This window comes from Diplotaxodon limnothrissa, linkage group LG14 (genome assembly GCF_057381915.1).
Source record: "Diplotaxodon limnothrissa isolate DT_005_m linkage group LG14, D_limnothrissa_male_GT1.1, whole genome shotgun sequence".
Taxonomy (NCBI): Eukaryota; Metazoa; Chordata; class Actinopteri; order Cichliformes; family Cichlidae; genus Diplotaxodon; species Diplotaxodon limnothrissa.
The window spans coordinates 17,280,350-17,302,102 of NC_140609.1; the positions used below are offsets into that span (position 1 = coordinate 17,280,350).

Below are 21,753 nucleotides of genomic sequence, written 5' to 3' on the forward strand. Positions count from 1 at the left end.
CTTTGGAGACAGAAATCAGAGATGCAAGGCTGACATGGTTTGGACATGTGGAGAAGTGGGATAGTGGATATACTGGAGAAAGGATATTGAATATCGAGCTTCCAGGCAGGAGGAAAAGAGGAAGACCACAGAGAAGGTTTGTGGATGTAGTGATGGAGGACATACAGACTGATGGGGTAACATAAGAGGATGCTAGATATAGGGCGAGATGGAGGATGATGATCTGTCATGAGGAACCCTAAAAGGGAGCAGCCAAAAGAAGACTGACAATTTCCCAAGTTCTAAGTAAACATTTTTATGCATAAATAGTTTAGGATTTTAAATATAGCAAAATGTGTGCAGCAGAGCCCACACTCCATAAAATTCAAATACAATAGAAAAGATGAGTCCAGACAAAGTGATGCGTTTCAAGAAGCAACTGTATTCGACTATAAAGGCATTTCTAATCCAGTGTCTCTAAGCTGTTTTCTTTATATTTCAGTGTAAAAAGCCTAGACTCTAGAAAAAAGAAAGTAAACAAAAAACAACAAAACATTTCATTAGAAAACAAATCATTGAAAAAAAAAAAGATAATGAAATTCCCATTCACCAGTCATTTCAATTAAAATAGAAACACCTTTTTTGCTAACATTTCCCTCAAAACAAATATATATTTTCCATATATATATATATATTTATATATTTATTCTCAAGGCAGTTGGTCATGGCCAAATTAATTGACCTCATCATGGCCATTTTTCATGTTTCAAAATTAGAAAACGGATCTAGAAGGGAAAAAACACAACAAAACAAAGAAAAAAAATATAACAACAAGCGGAAGCACAGTGGACAGCAGGAGCGCCACACTGGCCAATGAATAAGGTCTCATTTTAAGTGAGAGGGAATAGTCTATCAAGGCGGTGTGGCACACGCACACACACACACATCCTCTGGAACAAGTGCAATGCAAAGAGAATAAGTTTCTCACATCATAAAACTACAACATACTCCTCTTTCACAGCACTCTGGTTGAACACTTCCCTTTGCTTGTCTCCTCTTCCTCTAGTATCTCTGTGCAGCAGGAGTGTGAAGGCTTTCGTTGTGCCGCTTTAGTTCTTAGTCTTTGGCGGGAGCTTAAAGTCCACTTGACTGAGATATGCTGCAGTATTAAAGAAGATGGCTTCACTGTTTCGTTAGATTTTTTTCCCCTCTCCACATCCAGCTGCCACACAGACTAGCAGAAGTCTCAATATTTTCATGGCAACTGAGAAAAGGAGAAAATGATCCCAGCATGCCAGCCTCTTTCTATTACAGTAAAAAATATGACTAATACAGTGTGCCTGAATACTGAAGACTTCTCTACCAGGAAAAATGGTGCATCTGATAGCAGAAGGAGAGGACACAAGCAGCAGGGGTTCTGCAACAAAGAGGGGTTAGAGATGGCAAACTTGCAAGAGCAACTCTGGCGGTAGTCAAGTGCTCTGAAATGATTCAGATGAACGGGACACAAAAAGGGCACGACGGGACGGCTGAGCGGGAAGAGATGGTACAGATGGGGACATCACCGCTGCAATAAAAGCAAGTGATGGTTAAAAAGTGCCAAATGGCGACTTGAGGAGGTTCCCTGGGTTACCATTAAGATGAAGTGAATATGGATGTTGTACAGTAAGCACATATGCTCATGTGTTTGTGTAAGAGAGAGAGAAGAGAAAATGTGTAGACGATAAAGAGAAATCCCTGGGCTACATGAGAGGGTGACGTGGAGGAAAGGCCTCAGCGGACCTCGATCAGCTCCACCCATCGCATCCCTCTGTTACACCTGACGCTCAGCAGAACTATGTGCTTCTCTTCTGAAGCTCCTGAATAAAGGCTGTGAAAGCAAAGAGAAACACACAGTAAGTACACAAAGTAGCTGATACTGGAGCAAAATTAAAGTTTTTTTTAAAGTGTAATCTAACCTCCAATAATTTCCTCTTTGACTTTTTGTAGTTCTTTCCGCACTTCCTCCAAGATCTCCTGCAGAAAAATAGGACAAACCGTTAGCCATGGCAATACATTTGTGATTTAGGAAAAAAAAAATGTTTATTTGCAGTAACTAGGTGACATGTGAAATCTCCATATACATACAACATATATTTTTCTGACTTGTGGCAGAACACAATGCATTGGTGTTGACCAGAAAAATTTAGGTTTCTCTAAACCTCTGTCAGGATTAAGACCTTTTCATGCATGAAACCTATAACATTGTTGGCTTTATCAACTGGACTGAATTCTGTCATTTAGGCATGGGTTATTTTTATGGAAATCTGCAAACACAATGACGATCCACATTACCTGCAGTTTGCTTGCAAGATTTAACAGTACAACAGTGACATAATGCATGAGGTCAGACTGTCTTTTTGCATGGCAGCTTTATTTTGATAGATGCTTTGATAACTAAAGAGGCCACTTCCTATGTGTAGCTATGGGAACAAACATCCCACACATCAGATTAGAAATAACAGGAGCTTGTGAAGTATGATTATATACACCACATCTGTGATAAGATCCGGACTGCTCCTGTCCCAAGCTGGGAATGTAATTATTGTCAGTAGTTAATATTATTGCTGTTGTGCCAGCTGCATAAACGCACACCAACCTGTTTGTGACACACTCAACAACACACTCCTGGAAACAGCTGGAAGCTACAAACTACCTTCATTTCAACAGTCTGAGACTGCCATTGTCAAACTGTTGTCAAAAAGTGACCTCAAGCTAGCATATTCAGATGGAGCCAGATTCATGCAAAACAAAACGAGTATCAGAAGCTTTAGAGAAATCAGCTTTCTCATTTACATAACAAAAATTCAGATCCAAACATTCAAGTGTGGCTGTTTTGGCCAAGAACTGACGATCGCTGGGTCGATGAGCATATTTACCTGTTTCATTTTCTCTAAATCTGAGTCATCGGCTCCACTTGCTTCATTATTATTGCTTGCAGCCTTTGCCCTGTAACAAAACATGAAACAGACATGCAAATATTTTATGTTTATCTTTCCACAAAACAGGTGCAACATATTCATCAAATGCATTGCCACAGTATAGAGCAAATGAAGAACCAGTGAATGGAAGAATGCAGAAATGAAATGAAGGTTAACCTATGTAAACTCATTAACCTACCTTTCTGAAGCTGAAGGATGCTGACGAGCTATAAATTAATGCCTGATATTAACTGATCTAGCTAGCACAGGTTTAAGAGTAGTGTATGGCTCTGTTAGGACCTTTTACCACAAAAACTACGTGTATGTTCTTGAACTACAACATAGAGACAAACAAAGCCATCAAAGATGTCAGAGAGGACAGAGCCAACCCCAGCTGAGAGAAGTGACTTGAAAATAAGCATGAATCATAGACCCAGGCTCCCATCTTATTAGTCAGTTTTCAGAGACGGCACACTCAGCTGCTACATCTACGGGTAGCTTGGGTGCACGCCATTCTCCCATCCATTAGATGGTGCTATCAACTGTAAAATATGCTACCCCAGCATGAAGATTTGAGAGGGAAGAATAAAGGAAGGGGTGCTAAAGGTCATGAATTAATGGGGCACATGTATACCTGGGAACTTGGGACAATGAGGAAGTGGAGTCCATGCTCTTGGGGATGGAGTTATTCCTGTTAGTGAGACACACACACACACTCTCGCTCTTAAAATGAAAATGGACGACATTCGCACACACGCACAAAAAACTCAGGTTTGTGCAAAGACGCAGGGGTGGACACAAAAACGTGCGCACACTGGTGAACAGGGTGAACCGACACATGGGACACCTGGAGGTGACAGATTTACTGCAGGGAAATAACTGCGTCTTGGCTCACCTGATCATAGAAGGTTTCTCCCAAGGTCTTCTGACGGCGTCTGAAAAAGAAAATGTATGAAAACACGAGTTGTTAATCTTCACTCATATCAGTATATCAGAATGAACGTAGGTGGCATGCTACAGACAAAACTGTTCAGTTCTCACCACTTTGACTTGGAGACTCTGACTCATCCTGTGGAGAGGAGGGAAGAAAAAAACATGGAGACTTCTCTTAACAGTGAGTCATCCTCAGCCTTGAGTGGTTGGTTACATGTAAAAACACTCTACATTTGTCTGGTGTTACATAAAGGGAACCGATTATGCTTCTCATTACTTTCTGGCATGTCTATATTGTTATGTTACAATGATACTGGTGTCAAATGATGACATCTTATCTGTAAGTGTGAGTTGAAAACTCAGGCTTCAACCGTTTATTCTACTCTTGGCAATGTTTAATAACCTGCCAACGTGAGCACAGAAACCTATGGAAGCCCGTTTCCGCCACTAAAAAAAAAAAAAAAAAAAAAAAAGGATTCCATAACTCAAAATTTCGAGTTATTTTCTCGAAATTTCGAGTTATTATCTCGAAATTTCGACATATTAACTCAAAATTTTGAGAAAAGCAACTCGAAATTTCGAGTTAGCGCTGCCAATCAGTAATCTACGTGAATGACGTCATTTCCATGTTACCCGGAAGCTGAAGCCCTCAGCTACAAATGCTACAGCTAAGCTACCGGTATTACATCCAGTCGTGAATGCACAGATTGCTGAGTGTTTTCAGCCTGGCTTCACAAATGATGAAATCCCTGTGTTATTAGCTGAATCACATGGTGTTACTATCAGCAAACATACTTTAATTTGTTGGGATCCGTTTTTGAGTGCGCGGTCCTGCGCCATATGCTTCCGGGTAACAAGAAAGCGACCTCATTCACGTATATTTTTGATTGGCAGAGCTAACTCGAAATTTTGAGAAAAGTAACTCGAAATTTCGAGTTATTATCTCGAAATTTCGAGAAAATAACTCGAAATTTCGAGTTATGGATACTAGCTTTTTTTTTTTTTTTTAGTGGCGGAAACGGGCTTCCATAGAAACCCCACCCACCTGCTGTTTAAATGTTTTATTTACGAGGGGCAACCAATCAGGACAAAGCTGGCTTACAGGGGAGAGTATATCAGTAGCTAGTAGTAACGGCTTGTTTTATATATTGAATGAACTATGGGGCTGGGTCGAGGCTCACTGTAAGATAAATAAGGGTTCTCCAAAAAGTTGATTCTGTTCATCTGGATGTAGCTTTTTGTGGGAGAAACGTTTCGTCACTCATCCAAATGATTTCTTCAGTCTCAGCTGACTGCAGGTTTCCCCAAACCTATAAACAGCACATTTGCATAATGACTGAAACCAGCCCACTGAAGGAACAATGGGCTGGGAGGTCAGTTCCTTAATTTTAATTTTGCAAATTCTCATGACCATTGATCAACAACCACTGACCAAAACCCACTGATCAATAGCCATGAGTACCATTCACAGAGAGTTGGGGAATGGCTGCAAACACAGCATTGTAAGATGGCGTAAGATGTACCCCTAGGCCCCCTCCTCGATTCAGAGATGGTCTTTCCCTTTTCACGTAAATGGCCTCCTTGACTTCGCGCTCAAACCAGCGTTCTTCCCTGTCCAGGATGTGTACATCCTCATTGAAAGAGTGTCCACTGGCCTGTAGGTGTAAACAGACTGCAGAGTCCTGGCCTGACGAGTTAGCTCTTCTGTGTTGTGCCATCCGCTTCGCCAGAGGTTGTTTGGTTTCCCCAATGTATAAATCCTGGCAATCCTCCTGGCACTTAACAGCGTACACTATGTTACTCTGTGTCGGGGGACCCGATCCTTGGGGTGGACCAGTTTTTGGCGCAGCGTGTTTTGGGGTTTAAAAGCCACAGAGACCCGGTGTTTAGAAAAAATGCGTCTCAACTGCTCCGATACTCCTGACACGTATGAGAATTTGCACAATTAAAATTAAGGAACTGACCTCCCAGCCCATTGTTCCTTCAGTGGGCTGGTTTCAGTCATTATGCAAATGCACTGTTTATAATATTTGGGGAAACCTGCAGTCAGCTGAGACTGAAGAAGTCACTTGGATGAGTGACGAAACGTTTCTCCCACAAAACGCTAAGTCCAGATGAACAGAATCAACTTTTTGGAGATTTACTCTATTGGATGATTGAGAATGCATCAAGACATAAATAAGGGCTATTTGAACTATAAAGGATGCAAAGCTACTTTAATAAAGTCCAAGAATAAAATTATCATTACAAAAACAATTTGACAAAAAGCCGACCCTCACATTATCTTGTGGTTTCACAGGTGGCTTCTCTCCAGTGTCTGCAGCTTTTCTCCTGATAAAGGAAAATAAAAATACTAAGTTTAATAATCAAGCAGAAAAACTTGCAAGAGCTGACTGAATATAACGCATGTAATAAATGATTATTGATCAAAAGACAAGTGAAGATTGTAACTAGTTAATATAAAACCTTATGTGGCTTCAAACCTGTGGCGTCACCCACCTGCGTGCCAAGATGGCACTCATTTCACCCATCAAACCCCCTCCTCCTCCTCCTCCTCCTCCTCCAATGGATGCGTTGCTGCTGCGGGTGGACTCAGTTCTGGAAACTGGAGTTGGAGTTGGAGGAGCAGACGGGCCATCATCCTGCTGAGGGCAGCAAATAGCAAAAGGATGGATGGTGGTGTCACAGATCTACATCTCTAAATAACTCTTAGTATTGTGTCATTACAACAGCGGAATATCCAATTAGAATAATGAGAGAAGCACATGACAGATTGAGTGATTTGTCAATTGTATGCTAACGAGGCCTTTAACAGCAGCGGCAAAGTAACAGTCAAATCTGGCACATACACACCTTGGATACTTTGCGGAGTTTAGCTCCTGCAAGGGCAGCCGCCAAGCCCCCTCCTGCCCCTCCTCCCCCACCGCCAATGCCATTTCCGCCACCCGAAGTGGGCAGGGGTGGGGCCGGGGGAGGTCCTGTGGGAGGTGGTCCCGGAGGCGGGGGGATGCCAGCTGCTGGAGGAGGGGCAGGAGCTGGAGGAGGGCCAGGGGGTGGAGGAGGAGCCGGTGGAGGAGCGGGGCCTCCAGTGGCCAGTGGAGGAGCTGGAGGGGCTGGAGGAACTGGACAGAGAAGGACCATCAGTTTGCAAAGTATTCAGAGAAGATTCACACCAATGACAGCATGACGCAGGTAAACAAAATTCAAAACAATGCTTAGATGGCTTCTGTATGATACAGAGGGCATGACTGATCCTCACTATCTAAAACTGTCAAAAGCATAAACAGAGCATAGAGGCAGCACCTAAAGCACTAAAACAGCTCCTGCATCTAAAAATTCCAATTTAACTTAAACAGCTTGATTGATGCTCCATGTCTAGTGGTTTTATATTTTTCTGCGTTGGACAAACCACTTTTAATGTCTGATTTAATTGTGATTTGAATGCTGAATTTTCACTCTGCTGGACACTGGAATTACCAGCAGCATCTTATCTGCTTCCCAATCCTATAAGCACTTGGTTTATCTGGAGAGCATCCAGCAGCATGGTTTTGTACCCGGTGCAGCTGCACCCCCTCTGTGACTGCTTGTGGATACAGACACTCCAAGACCTTGATCGACAATTCTAATATATGATGTCTGATGTCAAGAAAGACGCGGCACAGATGTTGAGAGCACAGTTCTCGACGGTGTTGTGCATGAATCATTTACTATTACGGTTCAGAATTAGGGACAGCCTTCAGATTTTCCATCAACGTTTAAAAACAAAAAAACAAAAATTCAGCCAGTGAAAGAAAAAGTCACAACCTCTGTCTGACACGACCCTGTATCAGTCTTAAAATCCCCTGTTGTTTTTGGTACGCAGAATGAATTCCAGCTTTCCCTTCAGGGCGATCATGTGCTGCACATTTATCTGAGTATAACGCTGAAACAGAACAAAACTGAAGTGTATTAATGTCAAGTGGTGTTATGTTGACCAGCGCAGGTGTTTCCTGACCTGCAGCAGCTTGTCTTTCTCTTTCCAGCCTCTCTCTTTCCTGCCGCTCCCGCTCCTGTCTTTCTCTCTCCTGACGCTCCCGGTCCTGCTGTTCCAACCTCTGCTGCTCCAACCTGTGCACAAACAAACAAATCTGTCACATCTGTATGTGAACACATTTAAAATAAACCAAGAGCAATTACCATAAACTGGCCCACAATTAAATTAAAGTCTGAGACTCAGAAAGCCTTGAATCATGTGCAAGTGTCCTGTAGATATCTGAATTATTTATGCACCAGCCGCTGTTTCAGGGCAACTTCTAACATTTCAAACAAACAGTTTTATAAAATCTAGAGAATTTGGTAAAAGGACATGAGGTGAATTTCACTTTTAATTAGTCTATCACTAAAAAGTCCACAGCTGGTCAAAATGATCCAATGCGAGTTACCTCGGTTGGCTACATCTCTCTCCTCTCCCCAACACATCTTTGGGGAGAGGTGTGTGTGTGTGTGTGTGTGTTTGTTCATGTGTGTGGCTCTGCACTTTAGTGTGTGTACACACACTAAAGTGCAGAGCCACACACATGCCCGTAATCACACATGATGTCAAGCAGCGAGCCAAGGAAAGGGTGAGGGGCGATCGCATTCATGTCTGTTATTCTGCCTCTTTTCACAACTGCTGAACATCATCGATGTTTACAGCTGCAAATATTACCCACAAACACCTGCATCTCTGTTGGACTTTTAAGGTTTTAGAAGCTCCCTGAGCCTCAGCGCGCCACTGGATAATGAGACAGCCAGGCAAGAAGCAATGCCGATTATAAAATCCACCTAGACTCTGATCTTTATCACCTTTTAGTGTAAATAAGATTAAAAGGTTAATGCTTAGTCCATGCGAGTCCAAGTGTCTCGCTGATGGGACAGGCTGATGGAGACATGGCGGGAAAATGTAAGCAGCATCCACTTTACTGTCTTTTTAACCTTTAAACTACACGGGCTGACTAAGGCTTTAACAGCGTCAGCGTCAAGCTAATGCCATCAAATCCTCTGCATATGCGTGTGTGCCCTAACCCTGCCAAGTGGACTACTGCAGAGCCAAAACAGCTCGACTTGCTATTGATTGTTATGCAACTGAACCCAGGAGATTGTTTGCATCAGTTAGAAAACATGCACTTCACATGGCCGCACAGTACCGTAAGCTCACATAAGAGGTAAACAAAAAAGAATCAGAAAAAATATCTGATTATTAAACAAACAGTCATTTACGACCAAGCTGAAACCTGGAAATGTAATCAGAGTTATCAGCTGAACCAAGCCCAGAAGATATGCAAGCGGAGAAGCAGTAAAATGCGACCAGCGGTGGATTACAACTAGCAAAGTGAAGAAGGCGGACTGCATTTAGCAGAAAGTCTTCAAGGTACCTCCGCTGTTGTTCAAGCTCTTCAGGAGAAGGCCCATTTGACATGGGGCGGGGGAGGGTAGCATAACCTGCCAAAACAGAAAATAGAAAACATTTGTGATGATTACTATGAAGCAATAACTCCTGACACGCTCAAGTTTATCCAATCTGTGCTTTTACAGACGTACACACTTTTTTATATCTGTGCTGTTGATACTGTACAAAGTCTGCAGACAGAGTGGACAGCCACGATATGACACACAGGGACCTCAAATGGGTGGTGCCCACTAATCAAGCATTTACAATGCTACATTTTATCAAGTATTTTTCATGGCTCAGCGACACAGGATATACAGAGTATTCATTTAAATAGCCAGCTGTTGTAAATAAGCAGAGGTAAGAACAACACTGACTATGAATAAGTGCTGAAACTGTTAAAAATGAACACATTTTAAAAAAACAAAACAAAACAACAACAGAAGTTCTAATTATGTGTTCGATGAATACCAGGATTCCTTCTGAGGAAATATTCAAACTATTTTCTATTTAACAGGATTGGATGGACACGTGTGGACTGATGTCTAAGAAATAGTGTGTTTAACTCTAACAGCCACAGTGTAGGACGCAGCTCTATCGCAGGTCCTTCATCCCAACAGCGGTCAGACTGTACATTACACACAATAGATACCTACAAAAATAAAGGTTTACTCCCACTGCACTTTATGCACATATGAAAAATATGACAATGACAAATACTTATTGTATATAGCAACCATTTGTAAATAGTAGAAATGACACTTGTATCATTTTTTTTCCTTATTTAAAAATAAATAAATAAATCCAGTGTTGCTGTAACATGTGAATTCCCCCAGTGTGGAATTAATAAAGTCTACGTCTAAATGACAAAATGTGATCTGAGTGAGTAATTTTCATGCATTTACACCAACTCTGTGCACAACTGTAGCCAGCACAGCAGCACGAGGCCAAACAAATAACATTATTTGACTTTTTTATATCTACCCAGCTACCCTGTTTGTTGTACATCACTGTGAATCATACTCATCACTTGAAGGAAGCTTGTTAGCAAGGTGTTTCATGCGGTCCAGGGCGGTGTTAATATCAGCTCAATCACATGCCTGTTTTCTCTAACTGATTGACAAGAAACACATATATAACCTCTGTGTGGTGTTAGTATAATGTTTACCATGTTCTGGCTGATAAGTTACCACAAAACAGGAAGTTGTAAGTTTGGGACGTTTTCATTCGTGCTGGAGTCATAAGCAAAGTCCATGGAGTAGCTACAGATGCTAATTTACCTGCGTCTGCCATGGAGTTGAGGACCTCCAGAGCGTGGCTCATGCCATTGGCAAATAAAGCAGCATCCTCCTTGCTGCCAAAGTTGAGTCCCCAAACTTGTCGGGCATCCCGCCACTGGTGAAAATTAGGTGTGGCCTGATTATACTTGAGGCCTCTAATGATTGGACAGTTTATAACAACCTGAGGAGGAGAAAGAGAGCAGAGGAGTTACAAAGTCGTTTAAAAATAAATTATATATCCAAAACAACTTCTAAAATCTCCACAACCTAATATCCCTGCTTATGCATAACACGACTGTATCTGCTTAAATGTTTGTGGTATGCTGGTACAGATTCCAACCACCAGGTGGTGTGAAGCTTATGGAGCTGGGGAAAAACGTTCTGGGTTTGAGTGTTTGCCTGAATGTGCTGACATGCCATTTCACTATTTGTTTAACAGCCTCTGGATTCCACAGAGGAGAGGGGAGGATAGGAGACCCTGTCACAGGGGGGCAGCATGCACTGAATGTAAGGGTAGCAAGTTCATCTGCCACTGTAGACATCATCATCATCATTAAAAATAAACAAATACAACTTCAGTCTTCCTGTTTAAAAATAGCAAGGTAGTGTGTAGATGCAAAGAGAATTGCATCACGAATCAGGATAAAAGGAATCAAGTAAAACCTGTGGCATGATGAAAAGCCTTAATGCCGCAGGTTCCACTTGTGCTTTTTAACTCGTCTTAAATCACACCAGGATGCATAAAACAAGCGTGACACCACAAAGACACTTCTAAAGACACCACAGGCACAAGAAAAAAGAAAAAAAGAAAGAGGAGAACATGAAAAGGAGAGACAGAAAATTCTCATTTTCTTCCTGCTGCTCTCATTAACCACAAGCCTAAACTCACTTGGATGTTTCCGTCAGACACAAATATAGAGTCCTTACTGGGTATCAAACTACGTCCTAAATTGTCACAGGAAATGGCTGAACAGGCTAACTATCTCACAGGAAACATCTTCCACTTTAAGACACGTCTCTGGGGAACACTTCAGAGTGCTGAATGTTTAAAGAAGGGGAGAGAGAGAGACACTAAGACGGGCGTATCAAGAACAGACGCACCCAAACTCAGGCTGCCCTGCTTTGTAACATGGAATCGGTTCACCTTTATCAGCTGGGGAGTCATAATCTGGTGATAACCACAAAGACACGCCTTCATTATCCTCTGCTTTGAGCACTCAAAACTGAAGGAAGACTTTCCTACATGTTATGCCAAAGGCATGCTGACAATGCACAAAAAACAGCTTTGCATGTTTGCGTGCACCTCTCGCAAACTGACAGTAATCAAAAGCATGAATGTGGTGGAAGTGCTCTTGCTTAAGACAACAGTCGATTCAAAGCTCAGCTCAGCAAAATCTGTAAGATTAAAAGCACTGAAAGGAATTAAAACACAGGCTTAAAGATAAATAAGGTAACCCAGGGCCTGTTTATAAGTGTAGTTAAGAGCAGCAAGTGTTTGGATAAACGGCTGCAAACGGCGTGAAGCAGTGATCGTGCTCCACACGCAAACTTAACGGATTCCCTGCTCCACCTTTCATCAGGTTTCATTAATTCATTCTGTGCCTAAAAGTAAATACTTCTGTCTGCTAGGTTCATGCGATCATATTTGCATCAGTGTTTATAAAATAATGAAAATTCATAGTGTTTCTAATACAGTGGCTCCCCACAGAAGCCTTGCTTGCTCCACCCCTCCCCCTTTCTGTCTCTCTCTCTCAGACACACAGACATCAGAGAGAAACTATGAGGAAACTAGTTAGACCATACACTGACCGGCCACTAAGTACACGTGATCAACTGCTCATTAATGCTAATATCTAGTCAGCCAATCTCATGGCAGCAACTCATGTACACATGGTCAAGATGACCTGCTGAAGTTCAACCCAAGCATCACAATGAGGAAGAAAGGTGATTTAACTGATTATAAATGTGGCATGATAGTGCCGCACACACTGGCCTGAGTATTTCAGAAAGCTGATCTATGGGGATTTTCCCCACACAACCATTTATGGGGTTTACAAAGCATGGTCTGAAAGAGAAAATGTCCAGCGAGGGGCAGTTCTCTACAAGAAGATGTCAGAGGTCAGAGGAGCAGAGCCAGAGTGCTTTGAACTGATAGGAAGCCTGTCTAAAGAGCCATTTATTACAACCAAGGTATGCAGAGAAGCATCTCTGAACCATTGAAGCAGATGGGTTAGAGCAGATGACTGCACCAGGTGCCACCTCTGTCAGCTAAGAACAGGAAACTGAGGCTAAATTTCACACAGGCTCACTAAAATTGGACAACAGAAAAATTGGAAAAATGTCATCTGATCCGATCTTAGGTCTCAGTGGCATAAACAACATGAGACTGGTTCCATCCCGTCTTATAGAGCACCTTTGGGATGTGGTGGAACAGATGAATCCCATTATGGATGTGCATCCAACAAATCTGAAGCAACTGTGTGATGACAAGTTAGCATGGACCAAAAAAATCTGAAGAATGTTTCCAGCACTTTGTTGAATCTGTGTCATGAATAATTATGGTAGTTCTGAAGGCAAGAGTTTGTATACTAGCCAGGTGTACCCAATAACGTGGCCAGTGAGTGTAAATAACTGCAACATAAGGTAGAGTCTAAAACTGCTCTGCAACCAAACAAGGGGACAGAAAATAGGTTTGGTTGTGATTTATTATCCTTCCTGTGGCTTCTTGGATGGGCAGAGGGTTTAGGGGGGAGGGACATAAACAGCACAGTGGTAGACGATGTAAAAATGTTCTCAAGTGCTTCTAATAAAACTATACTTACAGTAAATACTCTCCATATAACAAACAGATACAGTTTAGGGTATCATTTACAATGATGTCAATGAATGGGCACCCAGTATTCTCACTCTTGCTTACTCAGACACCTTTAAACAACACAGACGCCCACAGGCCACATGACAGACACTACACACATCTCACAAAGCCAGACACTATGCTAAGCCTGCCCAAAGCTGGCAGATGTACCTGCTGATCTGTCTGCATCTTGCGTCCCACTACCCTAAAGGCATTGTTGCTTGGGTTGTGATAGATCTGCACCCTGCTGAAGGTTTGGGGTCCGGTGCCCGCAGGAAGCCACTTCTTATTGCCATCGTCATAGATCATCACAGTGGCCCGAGCCTGGCAAATACTTGATTCACTGAAAAACAGAGCACAAAGAAGAAATCATCAACATTCGTTTACAGCATTGCTTAGTTGACTCTTTAAAGTCTAAATAATCTACTTTTTGTCTGACTAGTACTCAGGCTTGTACTACCACAAGTTCAGCATTTCAAAGGGATCTTTCTGTTAACTTCATTTACCCTTATAGCCAAATAAAACTGGTTATTGACTCAGTAACCCAGGGTTCTAGTTACAAATGGGTTCACAGGAAGGAGTGGCGCTAGCAGCATCTGGCTAATCACGAACACAGTGTATTGGCAGCATAGGAATAGCAAAGTGTAATGTTAGAAAAATTTAAAACGCACAACACAGAATCAAAGCAACACAGGTGCTGCAGGGTGAGTGTGTGTGCCAGAGGAAAAGCAGTGTTCAGTATTCAAAGTGCTGTATGAATGCATGCAAGTTTTAGCCAGTAAGACTAGAAAGAGCTCAGATATGAATAAAGTTTAGCCTCCTTGAGGGTAAGAAGGAAAGCCAGCAAAATTTCCAAATGTAATTAGTTCTAATTAATGCTGATGGAACAATGAAACTGTTGTAAATTAATCTGAGGCCAACAGAGGAAAAAAGTAATAAAGCTGGATCTGAGAATTAACCTACTGACAGTCAGAGAAACGCAAAGACTTCTGACCTTCCTATTTCGTATACAGAGGTCTCTGGGGTCTTGCAGGAATGGTGATGTTATGTACACACTGTCATGTACACAGTGATTTCATACCTGTTGATCTCTAATCCAGAACATAATCTGCTCCGGAGCAGGTTAGGGTCAGAGTGCGTTACCATGGTGATGCCCCCCAGTAAGAAGTGATCCACCTTCACACTACAGAAAACTTCAGGGTTAACTCCGGGTTACCTAGATAAGTTGAAATCCTGCTTTGTAATATAGACATCTGGCAACTAAGAGTCGATTTCTGCTCTTCCAAGCCGGAACAAAAACACCCACTACATGCTGCCACAAAAACGAGGAAGAATTAAAACGATCCAAAGCCAAATTAAAGTACAGCCACAAAAATTAAACCACAGGTCTTTATAGTAGCGACGGCAACTTCAGCCGACAAAAGCATGAAAAGGTCTTTGTGAGCTCTGCTGCAAACATGTTTGTACTATAGAGTGTCATCGGAGAAATACACTAGACTGTCGTTTTTAGAGATGTGACAAAAACAGATACTTCAGTACCAAATCGATACCAACATCCTGAAAATGTGGAGGTACTTGTTCTTCTAAAGGTACAGCTGGGTACCTAACATACTCTAGATGCCTTAAGAGGAAACTCAGTCCACAGCAACAGTGTTTCATTTGTTTTGTTTACGTTAGCAACATGTTCTATTAATAACCTGAAATGTTTGCAAAAATGAAAAAAATTAAATAAAAATTTGGAAACATTCATTTGTGTTACTGCTGAGAATCAAGGACAATTAAGCAAACTACTAAAATTTCAGTTACACTGCATTTTTTGTATAAGGACAAAGAAGAACTAATATTAATTTATATCATATAAAGGCTGTGTGTTTTATGTGGGATTCAGCGTGAACTGCGGGAGGAACAGGAGAGGCCAACGAGGAAAGCTGAGGAAGAACTGCAGACAAATGAACGAAGAACAAAGTTTTTAGTCACGAGGGCCAGTCTTTCAAGACAAACCTAGTCTCATACTCACTAACCCACAAGGCCAGATTAAGAACATTTCAGTGTGTCCTAGGTTTCAAAAAACCCACAACACTAATATAACCAGCTTTGTTTGAGCTTCAAACGTGTCAGAAAACACACTAAACTGGAACGACAATGTCCTTTATTCACTGAAGTCTTAACCTTTATTTGCAAAGAAGCTGAAGTGTACATTCCTGTCTAAAAACTCTATATATTTTGTTAGAAAATGGGAAATAAGTACAAACATAAATGGAAATACAGAAAAAAAAAAGTTTGTACAAGTCTAATAATCTTGAAGTCAGTATTTGTCAATTTTGGTATGTCAACCCTTATTTTTCAGCACAGCCTGAAATCTCTTAGGCAGCTTTTGTTCATTTAACTAGTCTTCAGGAATAGTCCTCCAGGCTTCTTGAAGGACATTCAAAGGTCTTGTTTGGATGTTGGCTGACTTTTGTTCTGTTCTCTGTCAAGATGATCCCACACTGCTTCGGTAATGTTGCGGTCGGCGTTCTGGGGAGGTCAATTTATGGCTGAGAGTGATACATTGTGTGTTTTTCTATCCACATCCATATCTTTTACCACACTGGCAGTGTGTTTGGGATCATTGTCATGCTGAAAAATGAAGCTGTGCTAATTAGAGGTTTTCTAGATGGTACTACATGGTGGATAAAAAAAAATGAAATGAAGTGAAAATACTTTTCTACATTTATAACCATCCAACCATGGCAGAGCCTGCCTCTAGTGCAGGGGTGGCCAACTCCAGGCCTCGAGAGCCGGTATCCTGCAGGTTTTAGATGTGTCCTTGATCCATCACAGCTGATTTAAATGGCTAAATTACCTCCTCAACATGTCTTGAAGTTCTCCAGAAGCCTGGTAATGAACTAATCATTTGATTCAGGTGTATTGACCCAGGGTGATGTCTAAAACCTGCAGGACACTGGCCCTCGAGGCCTGGAGTTGGCCACCCCTGCTCTAGCACCTCTCTCGTGACCTCCATACCTACCTATAGCAATTTGAACTTTTTGGGTCATTTGGTATACCCCACCCATTCCTCCCCGTTTTTCTTCTTTAGTTGATTCTTTAAAAATCAACTGAAGGCTAGATTTCCTACTATTTCTTAAAGGACCTGACTTTCAGATACTGTTTAGATAGAAGTGGCAAGCCTTCAAAAACCTTTTCTTCCACCTGTTCAGTTTCCTCTGATTTCTTTAATGACATACTGCACACTATGCTGAGCAACGTTTTAGTGAATAACTCTTTGGGCCTTTCTGGAGCAAAATTACTATTTTGTGTTATTGTGGCATTTATTTCAAACATTAAACTAAAGAATTATAAACACATTATGTGTTTTCGCAACAGGATGCTAGCAACAAAGAGCCTAAAGATATATTTTACAACTGGTTCTTTGTTCTCTGTTATCTGTAGACACAAAACTGGTTCATGTTTTGAGTGTGGTGTTTCTATGCTGAAATGATTCATAGATCAGTCTTAAGTGACTGAACAAAGAACAAAAATAAGAACAAGGAATGAACTGAAAATGAGTGAAAAAGCCGCCAATGTCAGAAGAAAAACCCGGAGAATATTCCACATTAACGATATCCACAAAGTCTAACGTCTTCAAAGCGACATAAAGAAATCAGTAGCCTACACGTGGGAAGAAAAAACAAAACAAAAAACCTAAAAATGCAGTATGGTGTTGATAACTGCTTGGATAAACAGATTAGTTTGATCCCAAACAAAACGCAACAATGGAAGCCGACAAAGACGGGAAGTTGTGCCGTGCTCTGCCAAACAGACGAGTCACTGGAATCTTCCACCTGCTTTCCATCAGCCTCCACCTCATCACACTTTGGAAGAAAACAGCCACATGTGCGCTGACATCAGTGGTATTAATAGGTTTATGCAGACAGACAAACAAAAAAACAAAACCATGTTTACTCAGGTATCTCGGGTAGGGCAGACGTGTTTAAAACAGAGATCTTAGAATAAACAAATATTCCTTCTCTACACACATATTTGCTTTTTCCTTGTGTATGCTGATAACATTGGACCAGAGTAATGGCGTAACATTTAAATAAATACCACTAAACACTGTAAAGTCTGTATTCATTCATTTAACTGTAAATCTTAATATATGCATGTTAATGTGCATGCGTGTCTCAGCTTAAAGCACAGCAAAACAGAAGAAACCAAAGTGTCGATAAATGGTGAGTAGAGGAGTTGTGCAGATGCAGAACAACAAAGGTTTTACGATCCCTCCCCCTCCTCTCCTTATTTTCCCTGCATGGTCTCCCTATAGTCCCCTAATCCATCTCTTCCACCTCTCCCTCCATCTGTCCCGCCCGTGATACAATCTGCTACTTCCTGTGACACAGCACCAAAGCCCAGCCCACTTCCTGTTGCCAGCAATGCCTAATAAGGACTCATCCAGCCTGAACAATGGATGCATGCATGCACACACGGAAGAAGAAGAAAAAAACACAAAACAAAACAAGGCCATATATATTATATACCTAATTATATATTATACGTTATGCAACTTCATAAAAATTCAGTCCATATTTACTAAAGAACAGCAAAAACAAAACAAAAAAACAAACAAGGATAGTAAGGAGCCAAGCATTAGGATTTCATGAGTGATTAAGTGTCTGGGATTGTGGACTCCAACCAGGAACAACTTGAATTTTTAGGCCTGCAAATATCCCGAAACAGGAGGATGTCTGGTGCAAACAGTGTGTAAATTAAACATGCGTGTGTGTAAGTGACTTCACGACAGCCACGCAGCTTCAGGTTTGCTGTCAAACTTCAAAATGCCTTCCTGTTATTGTGTTATTTGGCACATGTCTTACAATAACTGCGCTGATATTAAATGTTGGCTCACTCTTTCCAGAGTGACTTTTTGTTGTCTGTGCTACCTGTAGTCCTGTAGACATTTGTGTGGGTGTTATCTGTCTGGGGAAAAAAAAATAACAACAGAAACCCCTTCTTAAAATACTGGGTTCAAGTCAGTCACTGCAACTGTGCATATTTTTCTTCCTCTAAGGTTTGCAAACATCAGTTAACAACTAACAGATATTTTCAAACAGGTTAAAAGTTCTAAAAAGACATTTTTGCAGTGTCTTGTGTTTCAGAGACTAAAGATGCAGTTCTATCATATCTGCATGTACATCAGTCATTAAGTAACAAGCATGTGCATTAGAGGGGCATAGATAGGTCATGAAGTGCCTGGGGATGGGAATCACTGGGAATTATTTTGAACATGATAGTACAACTCAAAAGAGAAAAAGAACAAAACAAAAAAATACTCCATTATTTAGTAACTACTTATCATCACTTTTACTTCCCGTTTCTGCCTTATCCCTTCATAAATCCTTCCTTATAATTGTCTACATATATTTAGTTTGGTAACACGAGTAACACACCAAGAGATACTTTTTTTTTTAAATAATATGTTTACATACACATGCATACACATATAGCTATACACACACAGTGTGTGAAGAGTGGATAGCGGACAAGAGCACCCAATCAAAGTCCTTCCTCCTCCTTCTACCCTGCAAAAACCATCATTTTGTTCTACATTTTAAACCCGAGTTGTGCTGGGACAGTGAGTAATGAACTTCAGCAATCTGTTCCACAACGTCACTCCACATACAGACATGCAAAAACTTTTTAACATTGCACAAACACAGATGTTTTAAATCGAATTCCCCGCTTAACCGGATCCTCCATCTCTTAAAAAAAAAGAAAAAAAAGAAATGTAGTGTATTGTCAGGAAGCAGGCCGCTTATTGCTTTATACGTAATTTGTGCAGCATGACAAAGAACATCAGTGAGTTTTAATAGTTGTGACTTCAGGAACAGTGGATTTCAGTATTGTGGATTATCGTTATGGCACTTTAAAGTGAACATTTGGAAGTATTGCCCCAAACCTTTGCACAGTAATTCAAATACAGTGATATCTGTTGGTGTCAGTATAGACAAATTCCCATTTAATTATTACTTTTGTCCTCAGCAGCCTTCCTGTTGTATAGGAGTAAGTTGGCAGCCACTTGGCTGACCGCTGGGAGCCAAGTGGAGTCGAGTCCCCTCATTCAGACTGATGGCAACACGCTGGCAAACCTCTGACAATCACTCTGAGCTCGTCAGTATCATGTTTTAATTTCAGCTTAAAGCTCAAATTAATAACAGAAATAACATTTTAATAACAGCTGACAAAGAATGGATTTTACAAACATTTTAGTTTTACTAAGTCAACTCATCAGCAATGAGCATGCTGTTGGGATTGCAGGGCAGTTTAAGGGAACTGGGAGGGGACAGAGACTTAGGACTGGGAAATTGATGCATATTTAATGGCAGAGAAAGCAAGGGCTCAAGAGTGAGACTGAGAGTGAGCAGCTGCATTATTGATAGAACTACGGACACTGAGACTAAAAGCATGTGTGGCAGACACGCGCATAAAGACAGACTTTCACACACCCTCCCCACCTGTCAAGCTGCCAACACATCCACCTGTGCTGACCCGCCCGCTGGGTATAACAGGCTGCAGTGCAGAGGGCTCGCAGCTGGGTCTGATCGGACTGCTTTTTAGTGCTAGAATAAAACCACAACAGGCGTGGTCATAAACAACCTATTCCTGTCCTTCCTTGAACAAAGACCACCAATCTAGTGAAGCTGAATGTAGGCAAACTAACCAAGTACAGATGATTTAAGAGGTTTTCTCTTAAGCACAAATAGGTCACCGACTGCTGCTCTGGGAAGGATTTAAGCCAACAGCCTCAATGCAAGAATGGACTTCACCACAGGAAGTGATCACCTGACTGATATGCAAATTGCTCATTTATTGCAACACGGCTGAGTCCGTCATCGCTTCTCGTTGGAGCCAGAGTGAGTGCCTCATCCCCTCTGTGGTTTGGCCTTCTTGGTGAGTTAGGGGTTAACAGGAAATCACAGTGCACGGCTGGGGCACACGCCGTCTTGGAAATATCTGTATAAGGCTATGCTCTCAGAGCTTTTCTCCGAACGACAAGTACAGTCAGGCCCAGTAGCTCCTTCTCTTCCCTCCTTCTCCTCCTCTTTACCTGACCCTCCTACCATGCTCCTCAGTCATTCCTTCAACTGTTTCAGTAGGTATAAAATATGCCTGCTAATGCCACTTGGTGGTATCCTTGCAGAAATATCTCTTGCTATATATGTACATGATTTGGGGATATATTAAATAGTCTTGTCTAGACACTAAGTAGGGAACCACATTTCTGTCTCTGCATCCATCCCTTCTAATTCATCAGGCATCTCCTCCAGGAGTTCATAATTCCACAATATGAAAAGCTCATTTCCCTCCCCAAACAACTACAGCCAACAATCTCTTTTTAATGATGTTCATCTTTGAGTTATTCTTGCCTTCAGGAATAAATGCCTTTCTCCGTGGCGTACACTGCAAACAAGACAAGATCGCATCTCACGGAACACTTGACCAGATATGAACCAACAATTTTCATTCAACTTTGTGCTGCATTTTTTAAACCGTTTTTTGTACAGCTTTGGGGAGGTGATTCACACACACAACCCACACACAAAAATATATATGAGAAACAGGTGTCGCATACAAATTAGTAACCCTCAGGTGGCTTTGCTGTACCTTAGATGAGTAAACTGTGAATCATCACTTCTTTTTTTATTTTTTGCCCACTATAAAACGTCACATTGAAACCAGACAGAGAATGACAATAAGTCACTAAATAAAGTCTGCATTTAACCAACCCACTTCCTCCTTCTCCCTTGTGGCCTTTTTGAGAAGAACACAAAATGCGTTTCACAAATGATATTGTAAAAGCAAGCAGCTATTTAAATGCTTGCAACAGAAGAGCACCACTTACAGCCAGCAAATCTCATTAGATGATTAGAATGTGGTGAGAGAGATATCTATATATATATATATATATATATATATATCTATATATCTATATATATATCTATATATCTATATATCTATATATATATATATATATCTATATATCTATATATCTATATATATATATATATATATCTATATCTATCTCTCTCTCTCTCTCTATATATATATATATATATATATATATATATATATATATATATATATATATATATATATATATATATGGCAGCACAAGAACAAGCTCTGAGTACAAGATCCATAGAGGCTGGGGTCTATCACACCAGGCAAGACCCCAGGTGCAGGCTGTGTAAAGATGCCCCAGAGACAATCCAGCACATAACAGCAGGGTGCAAGATGCTAGCAGGCAAGGCATACATGGAACGCCATAACCAAGTGGCCGGCATAGTGTACAGGAACATC

General features: G+C 41.2%; 1 protein-coding gene across 2 annotated transcripts in view; it reads right to left on the reverse strand.

The window, feature by feature from the left end:
- Positions 1 to 693: 693 nt before the first annotated feature.
- The window catches only part of vaspb (vasodilator stimulated phosphoprotein b), a 33,392-nt gene continuing 12,332 nt past the window's right edge, over positions 694 to 21,753 (reverse strand). The window contains exons 2-14 of one of the 2 annotated variants that reach the window (XM_085370440.1): positions 13,585 to 13,756; positions 10,560 to 10,740; positions 9,266 to 9,332; positions 7,867 to 7,979; positions 6,726 to 6,994; positions 6,372 to 6,517; positions 6,152 to 6,203; positions 3,981 to 4,008; positions 3,835 to 3,874; positions 3,574 to 3,630; positions 2,898 to 2,967; positions 1,938 to 1,995; positions 694 to 1,849 (exon numbers count right to left, since the gene is read on the reverse strand). In XM_085370440.1, coding sequence (XP_085226566.1) covers positions 1,815 to 1,849; positions 1,938 to 1,995; positions 2,898 to 2,967; positions 3,574 to 3,630; positions 3,835 to 3,874; positions 3,981 to 4,008; positions 6,152 to 6,203; positions 6,372 to 6,517; positions 6,726 to 6,994; positions 7,867 to 7,979; positions 9,266 to 9,332; positions 10,560 to 10,740; positions 13,585 to 13,756 — 1,288 coding nt within the window. In that variant the 3' untranslated portion in view covers positions 694 to 1,814. The remainder of the gene's footprint in view (positions 1,850 to 1,937; positions 1,996 to 2,897; positions 2,968 to 3,573; positions 3,631 to 3,834; positions 3,875 to 3,980; positions 4,009 to 6,151; positions 6,204 to 6,371; positions 6,518 to 6,725; positions 6,995 to 7,866; positions 7,980 to 9,265; positions 9,333 to 10,559; positions 10,741 to 13,584; positions 13,757 to 21,753) is intronic. The other variant, XM_085370441.1, reaches the window with a different exon arrangement.